The sequence below is a fragment of the Gadus chalcogrammus genome, chromosome 12 (assembly GCF_026213295.1).
Source record: "Gadus chalcogrammus isolate NIFS_2021 chromosome 12, NIFS_Gcha_1.0, whole genome shotgun sequence".
Lineage (NCBI taxonomy): Eukaryota > Metazoa > Chordata > Actinopteri > Gadiformes > Gadidae > Gadus > Gadus chalcogrammus.
The window spans coordinates 16,643,181-16,661,071 of record NC_079423.1 but is presented as its reverse complement, the minus strand read 5'-3'; the positions used below and the strand labels follow the sequence as shown (position 1 = coordinate 16,661,071).

At 47.1% G+C, this 17,891-nt stretch overlaps 3 protein-coding genes across 3 annotated transcripts; 1 reads left to right on the top strand and 2 right to left on the bottom strand.

Annotated features, from left to right (window-relative positions):
* The first annotated feature begins 4 nt into the window (after positions 1-4).
* On the top strand, positions 5-4,375 carry prpf38a (pre-mRNA processing factor 38A). The gene is made up of 10 exons (XM_056604182.1): positions 5-227; positions 380-539; positions 741-862; positions 1,153-1,238; positions 1,366-1,476; positions 1,751-1,857; positions 1,972-1,998; positions 2,185-2,282; positions 3,525-3,573; positions 3,798-4,375. Exons 1-10 carry the CDS (start codon positions 98-100, stop codon positions 3,841-3,843), a joined length of 936 nt encoding a protein of 311 aa, XP_056460157.1. The 5' UTR covers positions 5-97; the 3' UTR covers positions 3,844-4,375.
* LOC130393508 (interferon-induced protein with tetratricopeptide repeats 5-like) lies at positions 3,551-6,133 on the bottom strand. Its single transcript, XM_056604181.1, has 2 exons — positions 6,102-6,133; positions 3,551-5,693 (listed from the first exon to the last, which is right to left on the bottom strand). The coding sequence occupies exons 1-2, from the start codon at positions 6,104-6,106 to the stop codon at positions 4,343-4,345; spliced, it is 1,356 nt and encodes a 451-aa protein (XP_056460156.1). The 5' UTR covers positions 6,107-6,133; the 3' UTR covers positions 3,551-4,342.
* A 4,721-nt stretch (positions 6,134-10,854) lies between these two features.
* Positions 10,855-12,850, bottom strand: LOC130393522 (interferon-induced protein with tetratricopeptide repeats 5-like). The gene is made up of 2 exons (XM_056604193.1): positions 12,846-12,850; positions 10,855-12,426 (listed from the first exon to the last, which is right to left on the bottom strand). The coding sequence occupies exons 1-2, from the start codon at positions 12,848-12,850 to the stop codon at positions 11,082-11,084; spliced, it is 1,350 nt and encodes a 449-aa protein (XP_056460168.1). The 3' UTR covers positions 10,855-11,081.
* Positions 12,851-17,891: the final 5,041 nt, after the last annotated feature.

Genomic DNA, 17,891 nt, shown 5'->3' with positions numbered 1-17,891 from the left:
CCTCCGACTAAACCGGAAGTAAACGTTGTAGACCCGGAAACACATCGTAGCACAGGGGGTTGTTTCTTTCAGAGGAACCCGCACACGATCGGCTGACATGGCTAACAGGACCGTGAAAGACGCCAACAGCATCCATGGCACCAACCCTCAGTATCTAGTGGAGAAGATCATTAGGACTCGGATCTACGAGTCGAAGTACTGGAAGGAGGAGTGCTTCGGCCTGACCGGTGAGTGGTGCGGGGGGTGGACGGTCCACTGGTTAGCCTGATGAGCTAACTGGTGGATCCCAAGAGAAGTTAAGACCTAAGGAGAATATAATATGGGAGTTTGGAATAAGCTACAAGAGAATAAACCCCATTCCTCCTCTCGTTCTCCTCAGCCGAGCTGGTGGTGGACAAGGCCATGGAGCTGAAGTTCGTCGGAGGGGTTTACGGAGGGAACATCAAACCCACCCCCTTCCTCTGCCTCACGCTGAAGATGCTACAGATCCAACCAGAGAAAGACATCATCGTGGAGTTCATCAAGAACGAGGATTTCAAGTACGTTGGACGCAATGCTGGTCGATTTTGAAGAAGAACTATTGTTGTTTTGAGTACACATGTGCTGACTTATAGCATACGGTTACACCCCTGTAGCTCCTCCTCCTCTCCGTATGATGCTGTATGAACACAAGCAGCTGTGGAGTCACACACTGTGGTGGACGAAACCATGCTGGACACTTTAACCGTTATTTCTCCTAGATACGTCCGCCTGCTTGGAGCCATGTACATGAGGCTGACGGGCACCTCGGTGGATTGTTACAAATACCTGGAGCCTCTTTACAACGACTACAGGAAAATCAAGAGTCAGAACCGGAATGGAGGTTAGTGAATATTGTTTGTACAGAGACCATTTAAGGACGAATGTATTGTTTTATAAGCGTACCTTGGTTTGATAACACAGTGCTTGCAATGAGTAAAGGTCTCATCAAGTACAACATTGACAAAGGGTTTGCCATTGTCATGTTGCCTCCACAACTCTCACCCCAATGATGAATGTACTTTGTTTGTTCAACTTCAATCGTGAACGAAGACATTTGATTAGTCCACTGGCCTGACGCGTCACAATATAACGGACCCCTGCGGTGCTCGCTCGCCCCTCGTTCTGTTACAGAGTTTGAGGTGATGCATGTGGACGAGTTCATCGACGAACTCCTTCACGCGGAGAGGATGTGTGACATCATCCTGCCCAGGCTGCAGGTATGTGGGCGCCATGTCTCTAGTAGCGTACATCTTCTGTGTGTGTGTGTGTGTGTGTGCAGAACGAAGGCAAGCTCTTAAAAAGTGTAACGTTTTTTAACTGAACTGTGTGTGTGTGTGCGCGCAGAAACGGCAGGTCCTTGAGGAGGCCGAACTCTTGGACACGCGCATCAGTGCCCTGGAGGAGGACCTGGACGAGGTGGAGAGCAGCGATGAGGAAGACGAGGAGGAGGAAAAGGTAACTCGACGGACACATGACTTATTATATTCGAATAACGAAGTTCGGAGTCAAAGCCCTAACGTGAATTGCCCTCCTTCCCCGTCCCTTATGGCGCTCCTTTGGGCAATGCTGCCCCCCCAAGTCTCAGAACAATTTACACACGATATTGCGTTGGTAATTGAGCTTTCCCCTTGAACGGTTGTTTTAAAGCCGTTTACGGGGCTTCCTTTGAAACGCCTCGCGGCTTCCATCGTCCCCTCGATAGTCATCATCACCTTCTCCCCCTCTTCAGCCGGAGAGGATACCCACCCCTGAGGCTCACAGACGGAGTTACCGTGACAACGACAGGCCCCGCCGCTCCCCCTCACCGCGCTACCGACGCAGTCGCTCCCCCAGACGGTCTGCCATCCATTTTTCTTTTTCTTTTTTAATACTTGATTCCATTTTGTTACGTCTTCTCGTCATGCTGAAACTCAACAAAAATGGCTTCTTTCCTCCTTCCTCCTTCTCCAGGAGGAGCCGGTCCCCCAAGAGGAGAAGGTACGCCATCGCCCGACTCCAGATCTCATTGTGCTCTGTGACCACGCGGCCGTATTGTTGATGCTCTGTGCGCACACTATTCCCCGTGGCCGTTGTGCGACCGTGGTGGTGGTGTGTGTGTGTCTGGGGCCCGCTTGTGGTCCCGAGGCGCTCTGCTGATTGGCTCTCGTCTCTTGTCCCTTCCAGCCCGTCCCCGAGGAGAGAACGCCGGGAGCACCGCAGCAAGAGCCCCCGGAGGCACCGGAGCCGGTCCCGGGACCGACGCCACCGCTCCAAATCCCCTGGTAGGTTCCCCTCCTCCCGCCGGGGAGTGCTACGGACTAATGCTGCTAATACAGGTCACACCCTGATCGTTAGCTGTGTTGTGAGGGACACTGCGGTCAGATGTAAGACCGCTCAACCTGCCCTACAGGCACTACAAATAGGGTGACGCATGCCATGTCATTTATTCAATTCAAAATTCAATTCAAATTCAAAAAACTTTATTTGTCCCCAGGGGGCAATAGAGGGCACATACTTATGGTCATTCATACACATGTATACTTAGTAAGGTGTGTGTGTGTACTGTTTTATTAAAAGCCCTTGCTGCCGTCGGTATTCAGTAGGGGTGTGCACGGGCACACGTGTAACCGTTAAGGAAAAATCAGTAAACGAAAACCGTAAAAAATAAATAATAATAATCACCACGCCATTGTTTCAATGGGAATCGCGACGGTCCATACTTTCAACATAAAGTGTACATATTTATAATTTGAAATTCATCCCAGCCTTTATACCACAGATACTATAGGGTCTATAGCATATAACCGCGTTTTCTGATTACAGTTGAATGAAACGGTAAGCTGACAACATCCTAATTAACACCGCAACTGCAAATGAACCACACGGAGATAACCATGGCAACCGGTCAAACAAATGTTCTTTTTGCGATCATTCTTCCCGCGCATCCGCCGTGTTGATAAACAAATAATCCCCCTATAGCGCGACTGCGGTCCACTTTAAAAAATGCATAAAAAAATCATTACTTAATTTAAAAAACGGTTAACCGTGTCCACGAAAAAAAAGGGGTCGTGTAACCGTTTACAATTTATTGTAACCGTTCACAACCCTAGTATTCAGACAGATAATGTATGAAAGAAAAATAATTGACAGCAGGTTTTTCTAAAAATGTTTGCTTGTATGTATGTCAATTATGGCACCCATTGCACTGCTAACCTTGCCTGGAAGGAGGGATCCCCCACTCTGCCTTTCTCCTCAAGATTTCCTTCTTGCTAATTACAGGAGTTTGTTGTTCTTGCCCTCTGGGGGGGATTGGGTCTGGGGGTTGTGACGATATATGGCCTGTAAAGCCCTTTGAGACTGTACCTGTGATTAAGGGCTATACAGATTGAATTGGATTGAGTGACCCTAACTTCAGACACATTTAGAAAAATGTCTTTCTCTCAAGCTCTCCAATGAGTTCTAGTTCACTGTTTTTCTGCAAACTGCAATATAACGAATGTCACTCATCTTAATGTTTTCACCAGGGCACCACAGAAGTCACAGACATCGCAGTCACTCAAAGTCTCCAGAGAGGTGAGGCTAAACTGAGCAGTCTGAATTTGCTGCATGCATAAAATAATTGTGTGTGATATTTTTGTATATATGAACAATTATACAGAAGAATCAGGATACCACTGTTTGTTTATTCATCACTGTTCATTTCTCTGCAATAAACGTGTCTAAATAACCAACCAACAAAAAGCCCAAACTGTAACATTGATTAAATGACTAAATCCAACCTCTGTTTTTCATACCAGGAGTTCAAAGAAAAGTCACAAGAAGAGCCGAAGAGGAAACGACTAGTCCATTCTGTCTTTCTACGTATTATTTTAATTTAGCGTGTTCTGTGTCTTTTTTCATTCTTATTGAGACTTCAAAATAAAAGCGGAAAATGCCATTCCAAATCGTGTCACGTTTGTAAGGAACTTTGACCAGATAGCAAACGGTAAGTGGAAGTGAAGGATACCCACCCATTTCAGTCCATGTACTACTCCCCTGGCCTTTGGACAGTATGATTACTTTGTGATAACACAAATGATAAAACAATTGAGATAAGAGGCAATATGAATATTCATTTGCCTAATAGTATTATTATTTTTAGTCTTAAATAAAACTCCTATTTATACTTCCCCTTGTATAAAAATAATAGTCTGTGATTACAAAGTATGTGCTTTGTAACAATTCTTTCAATGCATGTTGGATTTCAACACTGAAAGACATCTGAAAGTTGGTGCCATTTTTAATAAATAAAGGATTTTGTCTAATTAGGTAACATGTGATTTTCTTTTTATTGTGTGCTGAGCTATAAGGGTAGTTGGGCCAGAAAGTCCTCAATTTCTCCACACATTCGGTTCATCCTTCTATTCTTAATCTTGGTCAGCACGTCTCTGCTGTTTCTCCGAAACCAGGAGGAATGCAGTATTTCGGCTGCCTTCATGTGATACTCTATTGACCCCTGTCGGTCTTGAAGGATGAAGTTGAGGAATTTCGCATATTTGTTGTAAAGTATTTGCCGCTGGGCTGGCTCTAAATCGATTTCCAACAACTCCTTATATATCTTGTCAGCCTCCGTGTTGTCATGATTGCTTGACTGTGCGTACAAACTCGCCAGGGCGATCTTCTCCAATAGGAAAGAATGAGGATACAGGCTGCACAGCTCCTCATAGAGACCGATGGCTCGTCTCCTCAGGCCCTCGATCAAGGGAGTGTCCCCGTCTGAGAAGATCTTCCACTTGTAGCAGCTCGCCAGGCCGAATTTGAGATGCCGTTTGGTCGGATGCCTCTCTAGAGCCTCGTTCGCCACGTCGATGGCCTCATCCAGGGACACGTGCAGTCTGTAGACTCTCAGCAGGGGTCGGATCCCGCTGTAGCTGGTCTGGGACCTTTTTAGCACCTCCTTGGTCAGCTCACGGGCTCGCTCTGCGATCCCTCTGCTGTCGGTCATGGCGCGTCTCTCGAGGTACACCGTAGCCACGTACAAGTTGTCTGGATCGCCTTCAACGGCGCGTCTCAGGGTCTCCAAGACGTCCGCCTCCTGCTCTGGTGACGAGTCGTCTGGAGGAGAAGAAAACGCCAAGGCCAACGCGTGGCTGGTGGTCCACTCCACGGGGCATGCTGGTTCCACCTCGATGGCTTTCCTGAAGAGCTCCACCGCACTGCGTTTGCCGTCCTGGCCGAAGTTCATGAGGGTCCATGCTTTCTCGGCCAGGACCTCCTGATGGGGCTGCCCCTGTATCGAAGACGGGTATTCTCGCAGCAGTGCCTCCGCCTTGCCCAAGTACGCGAGGCTCTCGGACCACTCGTCCCGTCGGTAGTGCAGCCAGGCCAGGTTGCCGTAGTTGACCAGCAGCCAGGGACCCTCGTCTGCCACGGTGTTCCTCACCTGCCGGAAGGCCTCCCCCGCCTGGCCGAAGCAGCGCAGCGCGTCGCTCATGGTGGAGCCTGGGGTCTCCTCTTCAGAGGCCAGGAGGAAGTGGACGTAGGCCTGCAGGTTGTAGATGTGTCCCAGCCAGAGGTTGCCGTCCTCGGTGCCGATATCCTCCAGTTTGTCCCTGAGAAGGAAAAGGTGGTTTCTGTGGCTGTTCAGGTTCCACGTGAAGTGGCACTCGAAGGTCTCCAGTCGGGCCCTCAGGGTCGGGGGACTTGGAACCGCACTGAAGGGCCTATTAAAGACAAAGACGTCTGAGCTTTAAGGTCATGTTTCATAAGGAACCAGGATTTTATTTGGCATGCATTATTTATGGTTACATTTTTAATTGGTCCTATTTAATTGTGATATAAACCAGCTGATGTTGAATACATTTAAATGTACATTTAGGGCATTTAGCAGGTGCTTTTATTTAAAGGGACTTAAGTTAATTAATATCGAATAAAAAAAGTTAACAATTAGTATATTTGTCAGAAGAATGAGAAACAACAATATATCTCTCGGTACAGTAAGGATGTTCATAGAAACAAGTGCCAAGCACTAACAATTGTTCGGTTAACCCATTCCTCGTATACAACAAAGATATAACTGATTATAAATGACTGTATTTAAGGTCGAAATAGCCAGTTCTTACCTCATCTCGGCTCTCCTTGACAGCTCAGTGGTTTGTGGAGGAAGACTGAATAGTAATATTTAACTTGTATGGGGCCATAAAGTGACGTTAGACATAAAGGTGGAACTTTATTTCAGCATGTGTTATCTACTCTCCAGTGTACTACTCCAGTACTCTCAAGGTATATAAGGTATATGGCCCTGGCTATGACCCAGACGGCCGCCGTCCAGAGAGGTCCTCCGCGGGGGCGTGAGGGGCGGGGCCGGCTGTCCCAGGCTGCCGGAGCTGGACCTCCGACAGGCCGGGGGCCGCTCGGTCAGCACGGTGTGCTTGGACTCGAGGGAGGAGGTGCCCACGGCGCCTCCCTTCCCTGTTGTGATCGTGTTCCTGCTGCTCCTCCTCCTCCTCCTCCTCCTCCTCCTCCTCCTCCTCCCCTCTTCACTGCTCCACCCCCTGCTCCTCCACCTCCCCTCTACACTACTCTTCCTCCCCTCTTCACTGCTCCTCCTCCTCCCCTCTTCACTGCTCCTCCTCCTCACCTATTCACTGCTCCTCCTCCTCCCCTCTTCACTGCTCCTCCTCCTGCTCCTCCTCCTCCCCTCTTCACTGCTCCTCCCCCTGCTCCTCCTCCTCCCCTCTTCACTGCTCCTCCCCCTGCTCCTCCTCCTCCCCTCTTCACTACTCCTCCCCCTGCTCCTCCTCCTGCTCCTCCTCCTCCTCCCCTCTTCACTACTCCTCCCCCTGCTCCTCCTCCTGCTCCTCCTCCTCCTCCCCTCTTCACTGCTCCTCCTCCTGCTCCTCCTCCTCCCCTCTTCACTACTCCTCCCCCTGCTCCTCCTCCTCCCCTCTTCACTGCTCCTCCTCCTGCTCCTCCTCCTCCCCTCTTCACTACTCCTCCCCCTGCTCCTCCTCCTCCTCCCCTCTTCACTACTCCTCCCCCTGCTCCTCCCCCTGCTCCTCCTCCTCACCTCTTCACTGCTCCTCCTCCTCCCCTCTTCACTGCTCCTCCACCTCCCCTCTACACTACTCTTCCTCACCTCTTCACTGCTCCTCCTCCTCCCCTCTTCACTACTCCTCCCCCTGCTCCTCCTCCTCCCCTCTTCACTGCTCCTCCCCCCCCTCCTCCTCCTCCCCTCTATCTCTCTTAGGGACCATCTACAAATTACAACCCCAAGACTGGTGTCACAGACTTTACCGAGGAATTGTGGTTGATTATAGTGATTCTCACAATTCACAACTTGAAATGGTCCACAAGCAGGCATACATGGTAGTTCATATGCCTGCAACTGCCCTGTTGTGTTCGGCAGGCAGTTGTGCAATTACAGTGGATCATCTTCAGGAGGCCTTCTGGGGCAGCAGTCTTATTGGTCATAACTGGCAGGAGCTGTTTCTCCACCTGCTTCCATCCCCAATAGACTGTGTTCGTGTCACCTTCCTTTCCAATGCACACCATGATCTGGAAGTACACTCTTTGGCAGTGATATTTGGTTGAGGACTCAGTTGGAGGCAGACGTTCTTGGGTAACAAATGCAACGATTTTCTTGCTAAAAAGGTTGTAGCGTAAAGAGGCAAGTGAATCTGTACTCTTTTCGCCAAACAAAACTGCCATTGCCTTGGTCCCATGGTCCTCTATGACATTCCTTGCTTGATGTGGGATCAGAAACACATTTGCACAGGACTGGATGGTTGATTCCCCCCCATTCACAAGTTTTTGGAATGCTGACTGTTTGCCAACACTAAAAATGTGTGAAGTTGTATCACATCCTGTGAAGGTGTGATCAAACAGCAATTGGGAACACAAGTCACTACCCAGGACTTGTTTAATCTCACTGATGTTTTACACTTTAGTGGCTTTGGACTTGTCTGAACGGAAATAGGGGCCTCTATTGCTCGTCCCAGCATAGTAGAGTAGAAGAACGAGTAAATCTGTATCCTCGTCTCCTATCAAGGTTGTGGGCTGATGCTCTGAGGCCTCGACTGCAGCTTTGACAATGTCCACTTCGGCATCACCTGATGCATTGATAAAAGTGCAGCCCTTCTTCTCCAGCTCATTGGTCATAAGATTGATCAGTCCTTGTTTGTTTGAAGACCTGGAAAGGAAATCATCCTTTCTTCCCACAAACTCAGTCTCTGCATTGAATTTAACGATGGGGTGAGTGTTTGCACCAAGTCTCCGATGAGTATTGTCTTTGATGGAAGGATCTTCGCTATAACCATCAAAAAACGTTTGTTGCTTTACCATAATGCATATGGTAGAGTCTGCATATGAAAATGGCCCCATAACTGTCACCCCTTTTCCATGCCAAGCGTTGGACCAGGGAGCCGCCCTCAAGGACATGATGCTCAGTTGGTGGGATGGAATCCAGGACAGTTTTGTTCGATTTCTTGCTTGAAAACTCAGTTACTGCCTGCACTAGTTGGAGCTTGTTGGCTTTACGGAAGATCTCCTTGCCTCCGAACAGGGCTGCGGGAAATGAGTCCATAGCTCATTACTTCTTCCAGCGACCTAATCAGGAACTGTTGGAACAGCAAGGCAGGATCAATGGTTTGTTCTTTTGCAACTTCGACGTCTGAGTCATCTGCAAGGGTTTTTGCCCAGTCTTTCCATTTGAAGGATATTCCAAAAACGGGTTTTCCAATCACCTTTTCAATGATCTCATTGCCAACAGTCTCAAACTCATGCACATTCACCTCCTCTTTGGCAACAACACCAGTTACAATGTTTCTCAGAGATGGGTCTGGAGAGAATGGTGTGCAAATGCTAAGCTTTTCCCTGATCTTTTCTAAATCAGAGTGATCTCTATTCATCCTTGCTTCTGAGGATTCTAGGGGCTGGTCGTGTAGGTGAGGTCATTGAATTCCTGCATGGCATTGTTTGTTGTATTCCGATGTGATGGGTGTAGACATGGTCCACAATGCTTGCATTTCCTCAGTCTTTCCACTCCCATGGGTCAAACCTCCACTGCTTTTTAAGGATCGTATCAATGTCTACTCGAGGACGAAGTCAGAGCTAAGGCCTGCCTGGTACTGGTTGCTGCGGCGGATCACATGGAAACCCCTGGAAAACTTGTCATGTACATCAGGGTGTCTGGTGTCGAGTTGGCACATTTCTTGGAGGTAGAAATATGCAGATTTCAGGTAGTTGCCGTGCTCTGCGGCGGAAAATATTGGCAGACAGTCCAACATTGCGCGCAAGTGCATCTTCCAAGATCCTGTACGATCTGCTTTGATCAGAGCTTGGGCTGTCTCCGGCATCTTCTGATAGTTAAGCCACAGCCGGCTGGTTTTTGACCTTTTTCTAATTATGTCAGTGCAATTTAGACAAGTCCAATGGATTCATTGACCCAGTAAACATGGGGTTAGACACCAAGATTACATGGCTAGGTCAAATAATGAAGGAGTTAATTCAAAATTCAAATTCAAATTCAAAAAAACTTTATTTGTCCCCAGGGGGCAATTGAGGGCACATAGCAGCAGCATTACAAAGATCCGAAAATACAAATCATTTTAAATAACTATTAAATATACCCTAATAATAGTTAGGGTATTTTAAGGGCTTCCGGCCCATCTTGGACGCTTTCTAGTGGTCAATCTTTGGTCAACTTTTGGTATGTTATTGAGAACACCTAATGCTACAGAAAACAGCTGCGAAACCTTTTGTTGGAATTATTTTGGGGTTAGTGTTTTCTTTTCAGTTTGCAGCTGTCTAATATGGAATAATTTGGTCTTGGCCAACTTCTATACACCAACTTATCTTATCACATGAAGCCAGCTGGTGTAAGTAACGTAAGTTGTCCTCAAGTAAACTCTAGCTGAACCTGCATGAGTATAACAATAAAATAAGTCATTTTGCCACCACAGGCATATAGTGCGTTCAACACTGGTGTAACTTACAGGGTGTACCTGTAAGTTACACCAGACCTAGATGGTCGACAAAGTATTATTATACCTTATTGTTTTAACACATTTTATACATTGGTGCTGAAACAAGTGCTTTCATCAAGTTAATATAAAACCCCCTTTGTATTAATGTCTTAAGGACACAGATGAATCAACCCTACTTGACCATATACACTGCAATATAACGAAAACACTTATCTTAATGTTTTCACCAGGTCACCACAGAAGTCACAGACATCGCAGTCACTCAAAGTATCAAGAGAAGTGAGGCTAAACTGAGCAGTCTGAATTTGCTGTATGCATAAAATAATTGTGTGATATGTATGTATGTGTATGTATACACGTGTGTGTGTATATATATATATATATATATATATATATATATATATATATATATATGTATAAATATGTATGAAAAAATAATCAGAAGAATCAGGATACCACTGTTTTTGTTTATTCTTTGCTGTTAATTTCTCAGCAATAACATGTCTTTATAAGCAATCAACAAAAAGCCCAAATCGTAACATTGATTAAATGACTAAATCCAACCTGTTTTCCATAGCAGGAGTTCAAATAAAAGTCACAAGAAGAGCCGAAGAGGAAACGACTAGTCCATTCTGTCTTTCTACGTATTATTTTAATTTAGCGTGTTCTGTCTCTTTATTCATTCTTATTGAGACTTCAAAATAAAAGCGGAAATGCCCTTCCATAACGTGTCACGTTTGCAAGGAACTTTGACCCGATAGCCAATGGTGAGTGGATGTGGAGGATCCCCACCCAGTTCAGTCCATTCCTCCTCCCTCTGGACAATATAACTTTTTGAAAAACATAAAACAATTGAGATAACAGGCATTACGAATATTCATTCGCCTAATTGTATTTTTTTCAGTCTTAAATAAAACTCCTATTTATAGTTCCCCTTTTACAAAAATTTAAAATAATTTAGTCCTTGGTGATTACAAAATACGCGCTTTGTAATCATTCTTCCATTGTATGGCAGATTTCAACACTGAAAGACATCTGAAAGTTGGTGCCATATTTAATAAATAAAGGATTTTGTCTAATTATGTAACATGTGATTTTTTTTTATTGTGTGCTAAGCTACAAGGTTAGTTGGGCCAGAAAGTCCCCAATTTCTCCAGACATTCGGTCCATCCTGCTATTCATAATCTGGGTCAGAATGTGTATGCTCTCTCTCCGAAACCTGGAGGAATGCAGTATTTCTGCTGCCTTCATGTGATACTCTATTGACCTCCGTCGGTCTTGAAGACTGAAGTGGAGGAATTTTGCATATTTGTTATAAAGCATTTGCCGCTGGGCTGGCTCTAAATCAATTTCCAACAAATCCCTAAATATCTTGTCAGCCTCGATGTTGTCAGGATTCCTTGACTGTGCGTATAAACTCGCCAGGGTGATCCTCCCCAATAGGAAATAATGCGGATACAGGCTGCACAGCTCCTTATAGAGACCGATGGCTCGACTCCTCAGGTCCTCGATCAGGGGACTGTCCCTGTCTGAGAAGATCTTCCACTTGTAGCAGTTTGCCAGGCCGTATTTGAGGTGCCGATTGGTCGGATGCCTCTTTAGAGCCTCTTTCGCCACGTCGATGGCCTCATCCAGGGACACGTGCAGTCTGTAGACTCTCAGCAGGGGTCGGATCCCGCTGTAGCTGCTCTGAGAACTTTTCAGCACGTCCTCGGTCAGCTCACGGGCTTGCTCTGCGATCCCTCTGCTGTCGGTCATGGCGCGTCTCTCGAGGTACACCACAGCAATGTACAAGTTGTCTGGATCGCCTTCAACGGCGCGTCTCAGGGTCTCCAAGATGTCCGCCTCCTGCTCTGGTGACAAGTCGTCTGGAGGAGAAGACATCGCCAAGGCCAACGCGTGGCTGGTGGTCCACTCCACGGGGCATGCTGGTTCCATCTCGATGGCTTTCCTGAAGAGCTCCACCGCACTGCGTTTGCCGTCCTGGCCGAAGTTCATGAGGGTCCATGCTTTCTCGGCCAGGACCACCTGATGGGGCTGCCCCTGTATCGGAGACGGGTATTCTCGCAGCAGTGCCTCCGCCTTGCCCAAGTACGCGACGCTCTCCGACCACTCGTCCCGTCGGTAGTGCAGCCAGGCCAGGTTGCCGTAGTTGACCAGCAGCCGGGGACCCTCGTCTGCTACAGTGTTCCTCACCTGCCGGAAGGCCTCCCCCGCCTGGCCGAAGCAGCGCAGCGCGTCGCTCATGGTGGAGCCTGGGGTCTGCTCTTCAGAGGCCAGGAGGAAGTGGATGTAGGCCTGCAGGTTGTAGATGTGTCCCAGCCAGAGGTTGCCGTCCTCGGCGCTGATGTCCTCCAGTATGTCCCGGCGAAGGAAAAGGTCCTTTCTTTGGCTGTTCAGGTTCCACGTGAAGTGGCATTCTAAGGTGTCCAGTCGGGCCCTCCAGGGACTTCGAACCGCACTGAAGGGCCAATTAAAGACAAAGAAGATTGAGCTTTTTAATGTAATTTTTAAGGTCATGCTTCATAAGGAACAACCAGGATTTTTATTTTGTATGCATCATTTATATTTACATTTTAATTTGGTCCTATTTAATTGGGAATCCATCTTGTTGATGTTGAACACATTTAAATGTGCATTTAGGATATTTAGCAGGTGCTTTAGTTCAAATCGACTTAAGATAATTAATATCTAATATAAAAAGTTAACAATAGGTACATTTGTCAGAAGTAAGAAGAAAAAACAAATATATCTCTGTCGGTACAGTAAGGAACAAGTGCCAAGCACTAACAATTGTTAGGTTAACACATTCCTTGTATACAACAAAGATATAACCGATTATAAATGATTGTATTTAAGGTGGAAATAGCCAGTTCTTACCTCATCTCGGCTCTCCTTGACAGCTCAGTGGTTTGTGGAGGACGACTGAACAGTGATCCGTAATATATAACATGTATGGGGCCATTAAGTGACGTTAGACATAAAGGTGGAACTTTATTTCGGCAGGTGTTATCTACTCTCCAGTGGACAACACGTGTTGATAGGTTTCGGCTTGTTTTCAGAGGGCAGAAGCAGTGTCTCCCTTGATTAGGTATATGGCCCTGGCTATGAATCAGACGGCCTGGGACTGGCATTTGGTTCGTCCTTGTAAGGACATAAACAAATGGAAGATTAATACCTCGTATCAGTCGGAGAGGCACTGGCCTGTCCCTACACATATATATCACACAAATAAACAAATGGAGGATATTTTGTATCATTTGCACACTAAATTTTTCCCTTTGTACAAAAAAGCACACCAGCCCCGCTGTCATTACACAATTTATTAACGATGGATGACCAAGGATCTAAATCACACTGCATTTTGGGTACCAGTGTTAAGAACACAACCTCCACACCCCACTGGGAGTATCTCGGCCCGTAACCGACGGTAACGGTGGGCAGAGGGAGAGACGCAACACATGACACCAATAAAGCATCTCTGTCAATAAGCAAAATGGACAATAAGGCCTTGGAGGTTCGATAAATCCCGTCTTTTTATGGAAAAAATAAACGTAACGGATTACTACGACATGAGGAACAACAAAAAGGGATTCAGGTTGGCAGGAAGCCCCTTCTTGCCGGCCCCCCCTCCTGCGGGCTATTTTCTTTATTTTATTTTATTTAGAAGTTTATTGAGCATGGACAAATACATTGTACAATGTTTCACACAAAATATAAAATAGATGCCATGCATACAGGTTTCTAGTCAAGACTCATTTGCAACCCCTGTCCCTGGTTGTCCCTGCTCTGGGACCGGCCGCCGTCCAGAGAGGTCCTCCGCGGGGGCGCGAGGGGCGGGGCCGGCTGTCCCAGGCTGCCGGAGCTGGACCTCCGACAGGCCGGGGGCCGCTCGGTCAGCACGGTGTGCTGGGACTCGAGGGAGGAGGTGCCCACGGCGCCTCCCTTCCCTGTTGTGATTGTGTTCCTGCTGCTCCTCCTCCTCCTCCCCTCTTCACGGCTCCTCCCCCTGCATCTCCCCTCTTCACTGCTCCTCCCCCTGCTCCTCCTCTTCCCATCTTCACAGCTCCTCCTCCCGCCCTCTTCACTGCTCCAGCCCCTGCTCCTCCACCTCCCCTCTACACTACTCTTCCTCACCTCTTCACTGCTCCTCCTCCCCTCTTCACTGCTCCTCCTCCTGCTCCTCCTCCTCCCCTCTTCACTACTCCTCCCCCTGCTCCTCCGCCTCCCCTCTACACTGCTCCACCCCCTGCTCCTCCACCTCCCCTCTACACTACTCTTCCTCACCTCTTCACTGCTCCTCCTCCTCCCCTCTTCACTGCTCCTCCACCTCCCCTCTACACTACTCTTCCTCACCTCTTCACTGCTCCTCCTCCCCTCTTCACTGCTCCTCCTCCTGCTCCTCCTCCTCCCCTCTTCACTGCTCCTCCCCCTGCTCCTCCTCCTCCCCTCTTCACTACTCCTCCCCCTGCTCCTCCTCCTCCCCTCTTCACTACTCCTCCTCCTCCCCTCCTCACTACTCCTCCCCCTGCTCCTCCTCCTCCCCTCTTCACTGCTCCTCCTCCTCACCTCTTCACTACTCCTCCCCCTGCTCCTCCTCCTCCCCTCTTCACTACTCCTCCCCCTGCTCCTCCTCCTCACCTCTTCACTACTCCTCCCCCTGCTCCTCCTCCTCCCCTCTTCACTACTCCTCCCCCTGCTCCTCCCCCTCCCCTCTTCACTACTCCTCCCCCTCCTCCTCCTCCTCCCCTCTATCTCTCTTAGGGACCATCTACAAATTACAACCCCAAGACTGGTGTCACAGACTTTACCGAGGAATTGTGGTTGATTATAGTGATTCTCTCAATTCACAACTTGACATGGTCCACAAGCAGGCATACAGTCCATATGCCTGCAACTGCCCTGTTGTGTTCGGCAGGCAGTTGTGCAATTACAGTGGATCATCTTCAGGAGGCCTTCTGGGGCAGCAGTCTTATTGGTCATAACTGGCAGGAGCTGTTTCTCCACCTGTGTCCATCCCCAATAGACTGTGTTCGTGTCACCTTCCTTTCCAATGCACACCATGATCTGGAAGTACACTCTTTGGCAGTGATATTTGGTTGAGGACTCAGTTGGAGGCAGACGTTCTGGGGTAACAAATGACTTGGCGGTAACGCCAAGTCATTTGTTACAAGTAATTTTCTTGCTAAAAAGGTTGTGGCGCAAAGAGGCAAGTGAATCTGTACTCTTTTCGCCAAACAAAACTGCCATTGCCTTGGTCCCATGGTCCTCTATGACATTCCTTGCTTGATGTGGGATCAGAAACACATTTGCACAGGACTGGATGGTTGATTCCCCATTCACAAGTTTTTGGAATGCTGACTGTTTGCCAACACTAAAAATGCGTGAAGTTGTATCACATCCTGTGAAGGCGTGAACAAACAGCAATTGGGAACACAAGTCACTACCCAGGACTTGTTTCATCTCACTGATGTTTTACACTTTAGTGGCTTTGGACTTGTCTGAACGGAAATAGGGGCCTCTATTGCTCGTCCCAGCATAGTAGAGGAGAAGAACGAGTAAATCTGTATCCTCTTCTCCTATCAAGGTTGTGGGCTGATGCTCTGAGGCCTCGACTGCAGCTTTGACAATGTCCACCTCTGCATCACCTGATGCATTGATAACAGTGCAGCCCTTCTTCTCCAGCTCATTGGTCATAAGATTGATCAGTCCTTGTTTGTTTGAAGACCTGGAAAGGAAATCATCCTTTCTTCCCACAAACTCAGTCTCTGCATTGAATTTAACGATGGGGTGAGTGTTTGCACCAAGTCTCCGATGAGTATTGTCTTTGATGGAAGGATCTTCGCTATAACCATCAAAAAACGTCTGTTGCTTTACCATAATGCATATGGTAGAGTCTGCATATGACTGTGCAATGGCCCCATAACTGTCACCCCTTTTCCATGCCAAGCGGTGGACCAGGGAGCCGCCCTCAAGGACATGATGCTCAGTTGTTGGGATGGAATCCAGGACAGTTTTGTTCGATTTCTTGCTGGAAAACTCAGTTACTGCCTGCACTAGTTGGAGCTTGTTGGCTTTACGGAAGATCTCCTTGCCTTCGAACAGGGCTGCGGGAAATGAGCAGAGCTCATAGCTCATTACTTCTTCCAGCGACCTGATCAGGAACCGTTGGAACAGCAAGGCAGGATCAATGGTTTGTTCTTTTGCAACTTTGACGTCGGAGTCATCTGCAAGGGTTTTTGCCCAGTCTTTCCATTTGAAGGATATTCCAAAAACGGGATTTCCAATCACCTTTTCAATGATCTTATTGCCAACAGCCTCAAACTCATGCACATTCACCTCCTCTTTGGCAACAACACCAGTTACAATGTTTCTCAGAGATGGGTCTGGAGAGAATGGTGTGAAAATGCTAAGCTTTTCCCAGATCTTTTCTAAATCAGAGTGGTCTCTATTCATCCTTGCTTCTGAGGATTCTAGGTGCTGGTCGTGTAGGTGAGGTCATTGAGTTCCTGCATGGCGTTGTTGTATTCCAATGTGATGGGTGTAGACATGGTCCATAATACTTGCATTTCCTCAGTCATTCCACTTCCATGGGTCAAACCTCCACTGCTTTTTAAGGATCGCATCAATGTCTGCTCGAGGCCAAGGTCAGAGCTAAGGCCTGCCAGTCCTGGTTGCTGCGGCGGATCACATGAAAACCCCTGGAAAACTTGTCATGTACATCAGGGTGTCTGGTTTCGAGTTGGCACATTTCTTGGAGGTAGAAATATGCCGATTTCAGATAGTTGCCGTGCTCTGCGGCGGAAAATATTGGCAGACAGTCCAACATTGCGCGCAAGTGCATCTTCCAAGATCCTGTACGATCTGCTTTGATCAGAGCTTGGGCTGTCTCCGGCATCTTCTGATAGTTAAGCCACAGCCGGCTGTTTTTTTACCTTTTTCTAATTATGTCAGTGCAATTTAGACAAGTCCAATGGATTCATTGACCCAGTAAACATGGGGTTAGACACCAAGATTACATGGCTAGGTCAAATAATGAAGGAGTTAGGGTGAGGGCTTCCTGCCCATCTTGGACGCTTTCTAGTGGTCAATCTTTGGTCAACTTTAGTATGTTATTGAGAACACCTAACGCTACAAAAAACTGCTGAGAAACCTTTTGTTAGAATTATTTTGGGGTTAGCGTTTTCTTTTCAGTCTGCAGCTGTCTAATATGGAATAATTTGGTCTTGGCCAACTTCTATACACCAACTTATCTTATCACATGAAGCCAGCTGGTGTAAGTAACGTAAGTTGTCCCCAAGCAAACTCTAGCTGAACCTGCATGAGTATAACAATAAAATACGTCATTTTGCATATAGTGCGTTCAAAACTCTGGGTGTACCTGTAAGTTGCACCAGACCTAGATGGTCGACAAAGTATTATTGTACCTTATTGTTTTAACATATTTTATACATTGGTGCTTATACGAGTGCTTTCATCAAGTTAATATAAAACCCCCTTTGTATTAATGTCTTAAGGACACAGATGAATCAACCCTACTTGACCATAAACACTGCAATATAACGAATGTCACTTATCTTAATGTTTTCACCAGGTCACCACAGAAGTCACAGACATCGCAGTCACTCAAAGTATCGAGAGAAGTGAGGCTAAACTGAGCTGTCTGAATTTGCTGTATGCATAAAATAATTGTGTGATATGTATGTATCTATGTATGTATGTGTGGGTATGTATGTATGTATACACGTGTGTGTGTATGTATATGTATATATATAAATATATATATATGTATAAATATGTATGAAAAAATAATCAGAAGAATCAGGATACCACTGTTTTTGTTTATTCATCGCTGTTCATTTCTCAGCAATAACATGTCTTTATAAGCAATCAACAAAAAGCCCAAATCGTAACATACACAAGGCA